Below are 15,553 nucleotides of genomic sequence, written 5' to 3' on the forward strand. Positions count from 1 at the left end.
TGATGTGTTCAAGGTCACACCTTCCCTTGGATTCTTTAATATTGGCAAACATTTATAATAGAGCAGTTTCAATAGCTGTCTGTTCAGCCTGGGTGTAGATCAATGCATCATCTATACGCCGACTTCCAGACCCTGCCTATGTCAGAGTAGTGGTCCTGCTTTTATAAATCTCTTAAATCTAATTAAACCAATGCAAACCTCTTACTGTCTATGCTCCCAAACCAGTTCACTCATTTAACCAAGTTAAAATTATTCAGGCTAGGGTTTAAAGCAGTTCCAAGAGAACCTTTATTAAATATTACTATCAGTTAAAAACAGAAATCAATGTAGCAGCTTTTCTCCACAACAGAAAAGCCTATAGTCTCAGACTTTTCCAGATCATTATTTAAGGAGTCACTGACTCCAGTGGGAGTTCGGATGTGCTCCAAGAGGTAAGCCTCCACCTTTTCTTGCTCTATTTTTCCCCTTTCTTAAAATAGGACAATTTGTTTCTATTGTATCAACATCCAAGAATCTCTCATATTCTCCAGAATGTCCTTTTGCAGTATTTTCAGATTGGCAATTTCTATTACTTTATTACTTCCCACACCCTCCTTTTGGAATGGTTTTTTTTCGGTTTTTTTTTTTTTGTTGTTGTTGTTTTTCTTGGGTTTTTTGTGTCTCTGCTGCATCACCACCAGTAGTGACTTAAGCAGCAGAGAATGATTTTGTTGTATACAGCATCTTTCATGCCACAGATAGTTTGGAAAGACCTAGAAAGCTGTGAGATACACACAAGTTGAGCACATTTATATATTCATACTTGGTAGCCAAAGTAATGTAATTGTACTTTTAGTGCCTAGGGCACTAAAACCTGCTCTGCCAAGAGGGGAGAACAGTTATGCAGGACTAATTGTGTCAGCAGGAAGAACAAAATGGTCAAGTCCAACCAGAGTCCCCCCTGAATTCAGCCTCACTTCCTAACTAAATGCTTGTAGGAGTTTGGTACCCCAAACATCTGACCGCGAAAAGAAACTGCCCTCCCATCTTCTCCCTCCTTGCACTTCCTCGACCAAGCAGCAAAGGCATTTCAAACAACATAAATCCATTCTCCACTCAAAGCCTACTTGGCTCCTATAATTTCTATCATTTTCCTGTCATCATTTCTTCTTTGCTGAAGCCAGCAGCATATGAGTCAGAGAACAATCATTAACTTTTACAACTTCCATACAAATCCACCTACTCGTATTAGAAAAGCAGAACTGACATGCAACACAGCCTGGGACCAAACCCTGATGCTGCCAGGATGCTCCACACTTCTGTGCAAAATACTGCAGAAGCAGGAGCTCATTCAAGAATACACCATTGGAAATGTAACTTGACTTCTCCCAGCCTCCCCCCCTCCTCCAGGAGCAAAGGACTATGATGAAGGAGCTATACATCAATATCATATTTAGTTGAGTTTGGCATTCTCAACGCCTTCATCCACTTTTGAAGAACTTGGCCATTGGTTCAAGACACACGGGGCCTGATGCAAAGCCCTTCGTTATTAATAGAAGCCTTTTTTCCACTGACTTCAATGGATCTTGGACCAAGCCCAAGGAAGACAAGATTTCACAGCAGTAAGAGTGACACACATTCTGCACATTGAAAAAAAAAAAAAAAAAGGCAAAAGAAACAATACGAAGCATTTACGATGTCAATCTGTAGCACACAGTTTTGTTTGTGTTTTGCTTTTTTAAAATACGCTCTAGGCTGTTGGATTAGTGCGCCCAAAAAGTCTCTCTGAAGGTGGAAGGAATCACAGGCAGATATGAAATGCTATGGTGAGATACATAACAATCCCAGTACCTCCCTCAACTAGGATACCACAACATTTCTTGTAAGTTGCTGTAGCCACACTTGAAAGTGTCCCAGCACTATAAACTCCTCCAGTAACAGCTACAGTATTACCCATGATGAATTAATTTATATTAATATGGCTATCACGCGCATTTCCATATGAATCCCATTGTTCTGGAATATTAATAAAAACCTCACTAAGTGAAGTAACATGGTACCCCTACACTTAGTTTAAGGATATTTAAAATAAATACATTTAGAACAAAATTGCTAATATCTTTAGTTTATCAAATTTGGCACAGCAAGCAGAAACCCAGCTATCTTCTCAGTACGTATTTATAGCATCACCCGTTCCCATTCATTCTGCATTTTCTTAGAGAATCTGCTGTACCCTACATCTGCAATTCATTGACTTTACAATTTACCACATGTTGAGATGGAGAGGTCTCAGCTCCATTTGAATCACTGCACAAATATGCAAGTGATTTATCGTTTTAAAACTAAAGACTGCAGAAGAACGACTCCACTTTTCCTGAACATTACTCCTTCTGGCAGACCATGAACAATTACAGCGCGTACTAATTAAGCTCTGTAAATGTGCTGTGCCCTGCTAATGCCTACCAGGCCTCAAATTTAGTTGCATGAAGCCAAACTTCAGCCAGAGACTTAACTCATTCAGCACTGCCCAGTTGCCTGAGCGTGACCCCACAAAGAATAAGGGTCGAGGGTTTAGCCAACCTAAAACAAAAGCGTGAGACTGAACAGATTTTTGCCGGAAAGAATCACAGGGGGGAGATGCTGGAGGGGGTGGGAAGCATCTTGGGAATGAGGGGAACATCCTTGTTGATAACCTGTTAAAAAGGTACAATACCACACCAGCTTTGTAGCGCAGTGCTGGGGGATTCGGATCTGTCCCTGGGGGCTAATAAGTCACAGCGCTCCATTGATTAGGGAAATGCATAAAACCTTCAACAAAACTGTACAGCTATTTGTGGAAGAGCTGAATTGACAACCCCCTCTTTTTTTCTTTTTTTTTTTTTTTAAGTCAGGCTTTACATGGCTCTAGAAGAAAAACATATGTCTAAAGGAGTGCAGCTTTCCACCACACACATAACCCTGCCTTTTTCTTAAATTAGTCTCCAAGGACAACAGTAACCTAGAGGGAACCCGAAATCAACTGCTGGAGAAATTAAAGCTAAAAGTAACACCTAGGCATATTTGAGTAATCACATTATCTTGTTAAAACACACACACACCCCCAGCACAGACAAGACTGCAGCACTTCAAATCTGACGGTCCACTCTACAAAGCGTGTGTAATGGGGAGTGAGCAGAGAACAACGAGCTCCGCTGAGCCAAGCACTGTTTCTTCTCGGGCCCCAGACTCTCCTGACGCTTAAGAGTCAATCCCCAGATCCCAAGCTTCCCCTCCAACCATCCATTCAAATACTGGCGTTTCCCCCGCCCCCCCCCCCACAAGTTTCTGCAATTTCTCCTCCCGCTCCAACATCCCTCCTTTGTCCTCCAATTACTCTCCAGTGGCCCCCCTGCTCTCGCAGTGCCTCCCCCCAGTTAACCCCTCCCAAAACACCACCCTGTGCACGTCCCCCTGCTCCCTTCCACGCTGACCTACGCGTCCATCCCACACTGTCCCTTCCAGAAGGACACGGGGCTTCTCCCCTAAAAACTGCCTCTAACCTCAACATCTTCATTCATTCAGTGCATGTTTTCCCTTAACGTGGGCTTTTGCTGCTTTCTAAGAGGCCCTGTTTTGTACACACAAACCACTCTAATATCTGTATTTCCAAGCATCCTCCTCCTGCATAAAACCCGAGGCAGTTTTTTTCTTTCGTCCTCAGCTCAGCGGTATGTGAGAAAATTAAAGGACATTTCCAGGTGTCATCTGTCTTTAAATGTTTGCTTGTGCCGGTATCTAGGAAATGCTGCACGATACTGCCGAGACCTCTGTAAAGGACATGAGCTGTGCTAAACTTCTTCCCTCCATCGGCCTGGCTGCATCACCCACTGCCCAGCCTCTACAGCACCACAAGCGTTAATTATAAACTTCGGAGCCTACGTAACAAAAAAAAAAAAAAAAGCACAAACATAAAGCAGCGGTTGGGAGGAGCAGTAGAAATATTCTTCGCTTTTAGGTGGGGAGAGAAAGGATTTCCATATCTTCCCCCACACACCCCCAGCACCACACTTCATCTCTCATTGCTTATAATTAGTGAAAGAAATTTGACCCACTGCCAGTGTCTGTGGACCTTGGATATTATAAGGCCAGCGTGGCGTCAAATATCTTAACATTCATAAGTGTTATAGGCTGTAAATAAACCCCGTGGATTTATGACCCTGCCGTGCTTGCCAGCAAACGACTGTGGCACATTTCTTTCAGCAGACCTGTCGAGGTGCAAGTTTGCCTTTGGTTGTAAAATTAACCATTTCCTTCACAAATGTGCCCAATTAAAAGTCAAAGTTTTAAGGCTTACTTACATATTTGCCAGGACATGGGACTAAGGGGACACCCGGGGAACACAGCTTTAAACATCCCCCCAAACCTCACAACTCCCTCCAAAGCAAAACTTCTCACAACAGCCCCAATGTGCAAGGAAAGTGTCTGATTTCACCAAAAAGCCCTGAAAAAACCCCAAGGTGACACCCCGGCCACTGTTCTATCTCTATGTGCCTATGGCCAGCCCTCATTTTTGCCTGCTCTGAGGTTGGGGGGAGCAGGCATCTCCCCCCAGGCTGTGCCTGGAGAAGGATCTCCTCCCTTCCCCCAGGATAATGTCATCTGCTTCCTGTGTAGGAGAGCATTTGCTAAATCCAGGTTGTCTCATGCTTAACTGCCAATAATCCAACTTCCACATAACTCCCAGACAGCTGGGAAAAGGTCCTTAGAGTTTTTAGTCATGGTACAGAAACACACGTCCACACAAAAAATCTGCAGCTGTCCTTTTTCTCTACACCACATTTTTTATCTGATTTTGGGGCCCACTCATGAAAGTCTTGACAAATTTAAAACATTTTTACCTACATTCTGGTTTACAAGCGCCAGTGAAAGCTGCAATATATTCCTTCCCCCCCTCCATCTTCAGCTGACAAATCAGCACATACTTGCTTGAACAAAAAAATGAAGGGGAAGAAGGGAAAAAAATAAACCACACCACTCTCTTCAACATCCTCAGTCGTTGTATGAATGCATTCAAAAAACCTGGAAAGGCATCTACTGTATTTTTTTACACTACAGATCAGCCACTGGTGCACCTATAAAAATTGTTCGATTTCCAAAGCAAATATTATTTTTAATGAAGTGCAGTCCTGCAATTATCCTGTACACTCAAGTAACAGTACTGCATTATATTGTTTTGCAAGGTCCCAGAAACATGAAACTTTTCTCTAACTAATTTTCATAGCCCCCTGAAGAGAAACTGATGGAGCAAGCAATGCAGCATTTGCTCCAGAATAAAATCTTATCAAGGAAATAAAAAGAAAAAGAAGGAAAAAAAAGAAAAAAAAGAAAAACAGAAAAAAGCATAGCATTAAAAATAAATCAGCATCTTTACTGCAAGTAAGTTAACAAACACAGTCTGTTTGCCCTTGTATACCAGCTATGCTAATGCTATAGCAGAGTGATTCAGCAATCTACCTAATTAAGCACGAGCAAAGTTTCTTTTATGGAGGCTCCATTTGATTTACACCACAGGATCATCAGTTCTTATTTAACAGCTTGTTTTTACACAAGTCCAGAAACTTTATTAAAAGCATGTCTATTAATTTTTTTTTAAACAAAGCAAATAATTCACTCTCCACTGAATAGCTCTGTATCATAAAGTACCAAAGTGCTGACATATTAAGTTGTATCTACATTATTAAACTAGTTGGTGGACATTAATACTATAATCCATACTGCAGACATTAAACCTCAACCATAAAGATTAGTAAAGAATTAATATTGTCACATCGAGACTGAAACCTTAACACTCCAGCCATAAATATTTCTGAAGGAGATGAAAAACAATTAGCATAAACACCAAAGAAGGGCAAGAACACCTGTTCTTTTTCAGGGCGATAAGCATTTTATTGTTCTCTATTTAAAATGTAATGACCTGTGTAATTACAGTAATATTACATTGTATTGCAAGGGCTTGGAATGTCACACTTTGAAAAGTGTTGTCAAAACAATTGGAGGGAGGGGAAAAAAAAAAAGGACCACCATTAACCCTTCACACCCCAGGGTCTAAAGCTTTTGTAATACGAAGGATTACATTGTTTGATTCAGTAGATAAAGAAAAACATCAATTTTTCAAGGCAATTAATAAAAAAAATGTTTCCTCCTAAACATAAAAATCAAGGCGATGGGGCTACTCTCCAGCACAGCTATTCCCGACTCCCAAACTTTGGGGCCAAACATAAGCTTATCCCTACAGCCTCACTCAGCCAGCAACAACTCAGGGGAAAGGAAGATGCAACAGCACTAGTAAAAATAAGAGCATCCACCAGCAGGGTTTTCTCACATTACACTGCATATATTTGCTTACCAAAAGCATTAACCGAGCTCCAAATTTAAGCTAAAAATCAAGTACACCACTTCTATGTTTTCCAACTCTGAAAGGAAAACAGTCTCCTTTATTACCCACAACATGCAGCCACCCCAGTTCCTCCACAAGTGCAGGGATGGAACTGGTGCCCTCAGATGCGTCACTTCAGTACTATTTGACTAGACCTCTATTTAATAACATCTATTCTCATAAGCCCACCACAGTAATCTATCAACAGCAAGATTAGCATGCAAAAAATCTTTGATTTTTAAAAATAAAATTATTCCTATCAACCTTGATAAAGAGTTTGCAGTATTTAAAGCGTTATCCTTGAGAATAGATTATTCCTCATAAGCAGATTTTATGATGCTTCATAATTCTTCACATTCCTGAAGCAGTAAAGGAGAAATTGCTGCCCACAAGTTTGCTCTTGAACAGACAATTACAGGTACGTTTAAAAAACACCATAATCCCACTCCACCCCCAAATAAAGCAACAAAAAAAAAAAATCCAGGAAAAAAAAACCCACAACAAAAAAACCACACCCACAGACTTTTAAGATTGTACAACAGCAAAAGGAAAAGAAAAACAATTTTGCTATGTATCTGCATCACCTCTTTACCTTGCATGCTCTGACACTCAACAAATATGGCTCCAGGAAAAACTACATAAATAAAAATAAAATTCATAATTATGCAGAACCATCTATACCTTTCCAACGCGTATTTAAAAATAAAATAAAATCAAACAGGAAAGAGAAAGATCTAGTTCATCTGGAATTGAAAGCTGGTACAGCAGAGAACTAGAATCCACCTAAAAATAGTGTGTGACAGACAACAGCTATCCCGCTGAATCTTTATAATATTCTGCTCTCAGGCCTAAATAAACAACTTTAATTTTTCCTGGCTATAATTAAGTGGCAGGCAAACAAACAAGCATACGGAATGTGAAAGAATAAGGTTAAGAAGATAGGAGAAGGTTGCTGGAGCCTGGATGTGGAAATAAGAAAACTGCCTATTGAGTGTGGAAATATCCTTTCAGAATTCATCTGATAACACAAGCAGGCCACCTGCTATACCAACAATAAACCAACCTGTAAGCTTTTGTACAGCACCTTTAATTCACACGGACCCAACATTCCTATGGAGGCCTTTTTTAGCGGTGGGGGAGCAAAGGGAGGAATGCTCCAGGAGAGCTGACTGCTGAAGAACCCTACCCCACATGCTAAGGGAAAAGGGATCTGTAATAAAGGTAATGAGGAAAAAAAAGAGCTGGAACTGGTGTAAGAAAAACGCTTTAAGAAAAAGGCAGCAGAGGTGTGCTTCCGATTAGTCTGCACTTGGAACAGTGGAATGCACTGAAGGTAAAAAACGAGGGGGAAAAAAAAAAGGAATACAAAGCTTCACAATTCGTAACAAAGTGATTTGGAACAAAGATTGTTTTGCCATCTGGATTCTGGTACTTATGGAATTTGGAATTTATCACCATCATCCATATACATGTGGGCGACCATATTCAAAAGAAAAAATATAATGCATTCAGCCCCTGAATTCCCCTCCCCATCATTACAATTGCAAACTGCAGTCACCCCTCTGCTACTGTCCCAGAAATCACCTCCTCACAAAAAGAGCCTCACAAGCTTCCAAAATAAAACTCTGCCACAGCCCTAAACATATGCAAAGACAGAAAACCTTCCTCACAACCTCCCTGTCACTCTACATTTACTAATCTGCGTCTACTGACGTTTTACTAAGTGAAAACAAGACTGACCCGATGTTTAATATTTTAATGCTTTAAAACACTTGTAGATCTGATATACTGAAGTTGTCCAAGCCCTCAGTCATTAGCACGGCTTCAACATCTACCCAACAGTAGATCTATTATTGTAAATCGCTATCTCGTGTTACCACAAGGAAAAAAAAAAGTGTATAAACACACATGGTGATGGTGGGAACGCTTCAGACTCAGAAACACCCAGAAGAAACAAAACAGCAACGCTAAAGCCATCGGTAGGAATCAGTGGTGTTTCGAAGTCCCAGTGGATTTAAGCATTCAAAATGAAAAATTTTTAAACTCTTTTAAAAAGAAAAGGAAAGGTGACACTTGAGAAATCTGATGTTAGAGTAGAGCACACCGTGGGTGACACTACGAGCGGGCAAAACAGCTGGGACTACAAACCCACCAGCAGACCCCAAAGTTTCCTGGGATCTGGGCTAAACCTCGCTCCAGCTGCAGGCACACGCAGACCTGCACCCCCCGCCAGTGAACCCCGAGTTAGGGGTGAAGAAAGAAAAAAAAAAAAAAGGTAAAAAAACCACCAACAAAAAACCGGACGCTTTCAGCAAATTGTTTTCCTGCCAGCATACTTCCAAGAGGAATTTTGCTCGACTTGTCTGATTATTTTTTGCGCTGCTGTTGTTGTTGCCAGAGCCAAGCGAGGCGAGTTGTTTCCGGACTCAGCCCCGTGCCCCGAGCGCGGCTCCCCCCGCTCCGCACCGGGACGGAGCCGCTCCCCGGGCTCGGCCCCGGCCCCGGCGGGCAGGGCAGCGGCGCTCGGCCCCCGCACGCCGCGGGGCGCGGATCGGGGCGGCCGGAGCGGGCTGAGCCCGGGCACAACTCGCGGCACGCACGGCCCGAAGGGGCACAATGAAATCGCCGCTCCCGCAGGCCGGGGCGGGCGAGGGCAGGAGAGGGTTAAGGGGGAGGAAAGGGGAGGGGGAGCCGGCCCAGCCGCCACGGAGGAGGGCAGAAGGCGACAGATCACCATGGAAAACGAGGAGTTTGTGGAGGAGCGGATCTCAGGCTCGGCCGGGAGAAAATAACCCCCCTCCCCAAGGAAGGGGAGAGGACATGGGAGAGAAGGGAAAGGGGGGAGGGGAAAAAAACCCGCCAACCCCAAACTTCTTGGGTTTTTAAAAATTTCTTTCCAGTTTTGTTTTGAGGCTGAAATAGGTGTTGTTTGGAATTTGTTTGCTTTTTTCTTCCCCACACCACCCCCCCCCGCAGCGGAGGTTACAAGGGCTCAAAAAAAAAAAAACTGCCCACAAAACTGAAAGTAAAAAAGAAATTAACAACAAATAAGAAAAAGACAAAATAAGAAATAAACGAGGGGGAAAAATAAAAGGAATATGGCGAAGTGTAAACAATCGCCCTCCCGCCGCGGCCCGCCGAGTTTGGAAAGTTTGCGGCGCGGGGGAGGGGGCGGCGGCAGGGCCGGGGCGAGCGAGGCACCGGGAGCGCGGCGGCGGCGGGAGCCGGGCAAGGAGCGGGGGGGAGAGGAAAGAGACGGGGAAAAAAACCGGCACTTACCGTTCTCGCCGTCGGAGAGAGCGATCCATTGGGCAGATACGGGCTGCTGAGGTCGGGGATCATTATAAAGGGATAACCCGGGTATGGTGGGCCCTTAAACAACCCTCCATCTTGCCTCTTCGCAGCTAACATGGCGGGGAGACACGAGCGGGAGCGGGGAAGGAACGGGGCAACAGGGGGAAGAGAAGGGAGGAGAGGGGGAGAAGGAAAAGTTTTTTTTAGCAAGTGTCCCCAAAAGAGGAGCCGGGCGCCCGGCGGAGGGGCGGCGGTGCGGGGCGGGCGGCGGTGCCGGCCGGGCCCGCGTACTCACCTTCCTCTAAACTTTCCCGGGATTTATCTCTGAAAGTTTCGGACCGAGGCGGGGGCCGCCGCTCCGCCTGGGAGCGAGCCGGGGGTCGGCGTGGGGCAGTCGGGGAAAGGGGTGGTTGGGGTGGGGAGGATGTTTTTTAGGGGGTGAGGGGGAGAAGGGAGAAGAGGAGGAATGAAAGGCGAAAAAGAAGGGAGAGGTGCGGGGAAAAGGTGGAAGGGGAAACAAACAGAACAAAACAGAAGGCATCGTTACACAAGTTGGTGCCGCGGAGAAAGTTGGGCGCCGGCGGGAGCGGGACCCGGCGCGGCGCCCCCGGCCCCGGCGCGGCCCCGGGCACAGCGCGGCCCCCGCCCGCCCGCCCGCCGCCCCGAAACGGCCCCGCGGGGGGCTTCCCCCGTACCTCCGAGTCTGAGGAGCTGTTTTGATTCGTTTCTGATTCATTGACGAGAGACGACTTGACATCAGCTAAATCCCTCTCCGCCGAGGAGTTCTCGGAGATCTTCTCCTCCTGCTCCCCTTCGTCTTTGAAAGAGATCAGTTCATCGTTGGCGCCCAGGTCGTCCCCTCCACCGCCGTTCAGCTGCGGCATTTTCCTCCTGCTTCACCCCACCAGCAGCAATTTTGCAAAAAGGGGAAGGGGAAAAACAAAAGAAAAAAAAAAAGGAGGGGAATGGGGGGGGAAAAGGAAAAAGAAGGGGGGGGGGAGGAAAGTTTGCACCAAAAAAGAAGAGTCCAAGGTGAAAGTTTCTTTTTTTTCCCCTTCTCTTTCCTCCTGGGGAGGGGAAAAGAGGGAGGAGGAGGGGAGGGAAATGTCTCTTCTTTGCTCCTTTGCACCAGTGACTTTAGGCTTCTTCCTTTCCTTCTTCGGGATTTTCTCTTTCTTTCTTCCCGGGAGCTGCTCGGCGTGCACTGCGCGCACACGCACACCCGCGCACGCACTCGCGGAAAAATTAATAATAATAAAAAATATATAAACCGTGGGGAGGGGGGAGCAGCGGGGGGGGAGGGGGGTTAAAAAAAAAATAATGCAACAAACCAAGCCCAGAAGTCAGCTGTGACGGGGGGGGCAGTCGCCGCGGATATGGGGAGCCTGTGCCGCTCGGGTTTGAGTGAGTTGAAGTTGGACTGAGAGCTTTTCAGTTCAAAGGCGGCGCTGATTGACAGATAGAAAAAGGGGGATCGAAATCCGGAGGAACGGAGAAGTCTGGGATCCGGGATTATTGACAGGGAGCGAGAAACACACCAGGCACTTAATGAGATGCAGGAGAGGGCGGGGGCTCCCCGGTGACGTCTGCATAAATAAACAGGTCTGGGGCGCGGGAGGGGGAGGAGGAGGAGGGTGGGGAAGTAGGAAACTAACAATGATCCTTTTTGGCATGGGAGCGGGAGCGCCAGGGGAGGGCAGCGGGGGCGGGGGCGCCGCTGGGGGGGCCGGCACGCAAAAGGAGGGGGGAGAGGCTGGCCAAAAAAAAAAAAAAAAAAAAAAAAAAAAAAAAAAAAATTTAAAATTTGTGCGCCGCAGCTCAGAGCTGCGGGACGGGGGGAGCGAGGGGGAAAACACTCGAACGGGTGTCCCTGACTCCGCGCTCCGGGAGCGCCAACTTTTACATTCTGGACATTAATAAACATATCATCCCCCCGCAGCCCGGGTTCTCCTGAAGGATGTTTGTGTGCCCTTATTATTTGGGTACATGTGACGGCAGGGTGGTGCGGTGGGTGCTTTTTTTAAACCGTTAACATTTTTCATGCCACTCGTTGGAGGCAAGAAACTCCAATCATAATAAACACTAGAATATAGTAAAAGCCTTTTTTTTTTTTTTGGGCAGCACTTGGTCCTTGCATTTATTATGGTTATAACACGCAGGATGAAAATGTGTGAGATCACTCGCTGAAGATCAGATATTTCCAAATTATCTTATAGTAAGGCATAATGTTTTCTGGTCCTTGATGTAAAAAAAAAAAAAAAAAGAGAGAGAGAGGAGGAAAAGGAATGTGACTGCTAAGAAGTTAATTAGCATGGCAGGACGGAGAATCAAGGACTCCCAGACTTCAGAAGTGAAAAGTTGTGGTGGCGTAAACATCGCGCTGCTGGGGGGCACTCAAAGGGAAGGGGGGTCCGCGGGGTCCCTGCCCGGTCCGGCCGGGGCTCTGCCCGCGCGGCAGCGAAACGGGGAGCGGAGTCCTGCGGATGCGAGAAATGGCATCTGTTCCCCGAATCTAATGTGGCGAGGGGAAGGGGAAAACAAATTGATCTTCCAGCAGTGACAAATTGTAACAATGGACGAGTCAATTGGAAACTTTAACATGGGCAAGGAACAAAAGGAGGGGAGTGGGGAGGGGGGTGGGGGGAGACAGTAATTTCAATGGGAATTGGTAAATTGCCTAATGGAAATGGTGTTTGAAAGCAAGGGACAGGCTGTACTAAATAATCCAAACATTCCTCCAGAAATCTAACCTGCTGCTCATGCTAAGGGTCATTCAGCACATAGGGTTTCCAAAACAAAGCCAATTTGTCATGCAATATTTAGAGAGTTTGGGGGTTTCAGCTAAACTGTCTTCTATAAAAGAATAATAAAAATAATAATACAGAGATCGACAAGGCTAACACGAATTCTCAGGCATTAAAAAGTTCACATAGAAATTTGCATACTAAAGGGAAAGATGCAGACAAAATAGAAATAAAAAAATCACTGCAACTTACAACTTTAATATTAATCAGTAAAGCAGAAGTAGAGTGAAAGGAAGCATGAAAAGAAGTAAAACAAATGTGTACATTTAATCAGACAGGATTGCATAGGACACAAAGAACAGGGCTAATTAGTCTCAGCAGGTAGGGACTAACCTTCAGACTTCATAAATAAATAAGTCTGTGAACAATGTCTAAGTGGGAATATGGAGACAGAAAAGGGATTATTTTAAGACACCAAGTAAAAACATGACTAATGAAATACTTCACTGTTAACTCAATGTACAAATGCATTGAACGGTTTCTTTTTCCACTGGTCTTTTGACTAACTTGCTTTTTACTTTCAGAAATTGCACTGAATAACTGTCTGTGGGTATGCACGCTCCCCATTTACCCCTGATTATATACTTACTGTCTCTGCAAACTAGTGCCTTGCAGAGTGACACCTTAACAAATATTCTCCATTTTTGTTTGCTTTTTGATTTCAGACGCCTTTATATCCCAAAACAATACGAGATTAGAAATACAAATGTGACAGACTCCTATTTATTTTGCAGGGCCATGTGCTATAATTTGATCCAAATGAACAAAAACAGTTGCACAGTTTTGTTTTGTTTTCCCAAGATCTTTTTACAATCTGCTATGGATTTTTCTTTAAACAAGCATGCTTTTGCTTCAGTCCCAGCATAGTTGCTAACTACTTAGTAAGCACCATCAAAAGTTAGGGTGCAGAACAGAGGCAGTTGTTTCCCATAGCTGGTTGCAGAAGAAGGGCCTGATTCCGTAGAGGCTCACACATGAGTCACATCACTGACAGGTGACTTGTGGAGGTGATGCCACACCCGGACTGCTCGTGCAAGCAATGTTACTCACACGAGTAAATGCTGCCAGAAGGGAGCTCAGTGCTGTTTGCCCCAATGCCAGTGGTGGTCCTGGGTGTGGAAGATGGCTCTGGAAGGGCAAGGGGCTGTGCCCCAGCTGTGGAAGGTGTTTCCTGGGCACGTTTTTGCAGTTTTGCCCCCATGGTGTATTCAGAGGAGTCCCAGTATATTCAGTGAAGGGCCAGGAAACTGGTCTTGAGTTTTCATCAAGTTCTTCCTTTTGCAAACTTCCAGGGGTTTATTTTCAAACTGCAGCCTAGAGCGAGTGTGGTTGTGAAGTCCAAGGACTGTAGATGGTTACTGAACCAACTCGGTTGAATGAAGGTAGTACAAGTCACTCTGGATGGCTTGTGCATCTGATTTGTATCATTTGTCCTTATGTAACAATTTGTTTCACAGTCAGGGAAGTGAGAGCTCTCCAGGGGTCAATAGCAGCTGTTGAGTAGTAGAGTCTCAGATGATACCTTGGATTAAAAAAAAAAAAGTATAGCGTTTTACAGTGAAAGAAACACAATATTTAAAAAAAAAAAATAGAATAAAAAAATTTCAAGCTAGCCCATGTCACGAAACATGATTTATTGTTTGAATAGTCGATTTTAAGTGACAGCTGGAGAGACAAAGCCAGGTGCTCCACATTCGAGAGATGTTGTCTTTCTTGCCAAAGCTGACCTCTAGCACAGATGAAGAAGTGGAAGTGCCTTTCTCCAAGCTTTTGTAACCCTCACCACTCGGTGCAATTGTACCACATCTGAGCTGTGGGGTTTGGTGACTGATGACGGCGTCACCATTTTAGACTTTGGCCCAACAGTTTGGTCCCGAGACTCCTGCAGTAGAACAGCAGCAGTGAAAAACCTTGTGAGCTTCACCTCACAGCTCACAGCGCAATGAACTGAAGAGGGGAGAGGTTGACATGGGGCAGCCAAGGAAATTTACTGTTTTATGAGGAATGTTTTGGAGTCTTAAACATCTCACCAAAGGCCCAAGCCTTTACTGGAGAAATATGGCCTGCTAAATGCCAGCTGGATCTCCTGGCTAATCTTTACATATTTGGCGTGAATCTGTTTTCATGGTCTTCTCCAAGAGGTCCCAATGTAGGTTGCAATGTGTAAAATTCAAATTATTTCTTTTGGAAAGATAAAAGGACTTTGGTTGACCAGGCTGGGATTTGAGTCTACAGCTCAAAGGAATCTGCATGTTTACAAATAATCTTGGATCATTAAATCTGCTCTGAATGTCAAAAAAAAAAAAAAAAAATCAATATTGAAAAGGTTCCAATAACTGGAAGCAAACACATCTGCCTAGTGTCTTACCAGTACTGGCTCTTCCAGAGTTAGCAAAGAGGGGAATTTTTTTCTAGGGCAGACAAGATGACAGCATGAAAACACAGAAACCATGGCTCCTGTCTGCAGTCATTTGCATTGACTGAAACAAGCACACGTGAAAATTCAAGAAACCTATTAAACAGGAAAATATCAACAAACAGCCAGATCATGGTGCTACTGCCAGATTTCTTTGTGGCTTTAGATGTCACACATACTGACCAGGTCACTGTGTGCTACTAGATAAAGGAGGACTTTCTATCCTCATTTGATGGAGAAACATTGGAAAATTAGTTCCAAAAAACTGCATGCATTGTTTTTCAAGCTCATAACACAGCTTAATGGCTCTCAATCCATGCTCTGCTTCCCAAGCCATGCCTATTGCTCAGTAGGAACATCCCTCCCTTTTAGCACCTAAACCACAGCTGTACCACTTGCTTTTGTTAGAGATAATTCTGTCAAATAATAAAATCGTTAATGGGTAGAAATATGCATTCATGCAGGGATTATTCACACTTTATCATGAGGTGATATCAAGCACTATAGGAGTGAATGACAAGAAATAGGCTTCTGAAACACGGAGCCCTCCATAAATATACCATTTTTATTGACAACCCATCTTTTAACCCTAATAGTAATGGAAGAAATCCAATAAATGAAACATTTACTGCATAACTTGCCTTA

At 44.4% G+C, this 15,553-nt stretch overlaps 1 protein-coding gene across 11 annotated transcripts in view; it reads right to left on the minus strand.

Annotated features, from left to right (window-relative positions):
• The window catches only part of TCF7L2 (transcription factor 7 like 2), a 170,119-nt gene extending 158,837 nt beyond the window's left edge, over positions 1-11,282 (minus strand). For all 11 annotated transcript variants that reach the window (XM_059476593.1, XM_059476592.1, XM_059476589.1 and 8 more), the window contains exons 1-3: positions 10,384-11,282; positions 9,984-10,050; positions 9,674-9,798 (exon numbers count right to left, since the gene is read on the minus strand). In XM_059476593.1, coding sequence (XP_059332576.1) covers positions 9,674-9,798; positions 9,984-10,050; positions 10,384-10,572 — 381 coding nt within the window. In that variant the 5' untranslated portion in view covers positions 10,573-11,282. The remainder of the gene's footprint in view (positions 1-9,673; positions 9,799-9,983; positions 10,051-10,383) is intronic.
• Between the last annotated feature and the right edge of the window lie 4,271 nt (positions 11,283-15,553).

The sequence above is a fragment of the Ammospiza nelsoni genome, chromosome 8, assembly GCF_027579445.1.
Source record: "Ammospiza nelsoni isolate bAmmNel1 chromosome 8, bAmmNel1.pri, whole genome shotgun sequence".
NCBI lineage: Eukaryota > Metazoa > Chordata > Aves > Passeriformes > Passerellidae > Ammospiza > Ammospiza nelsoni.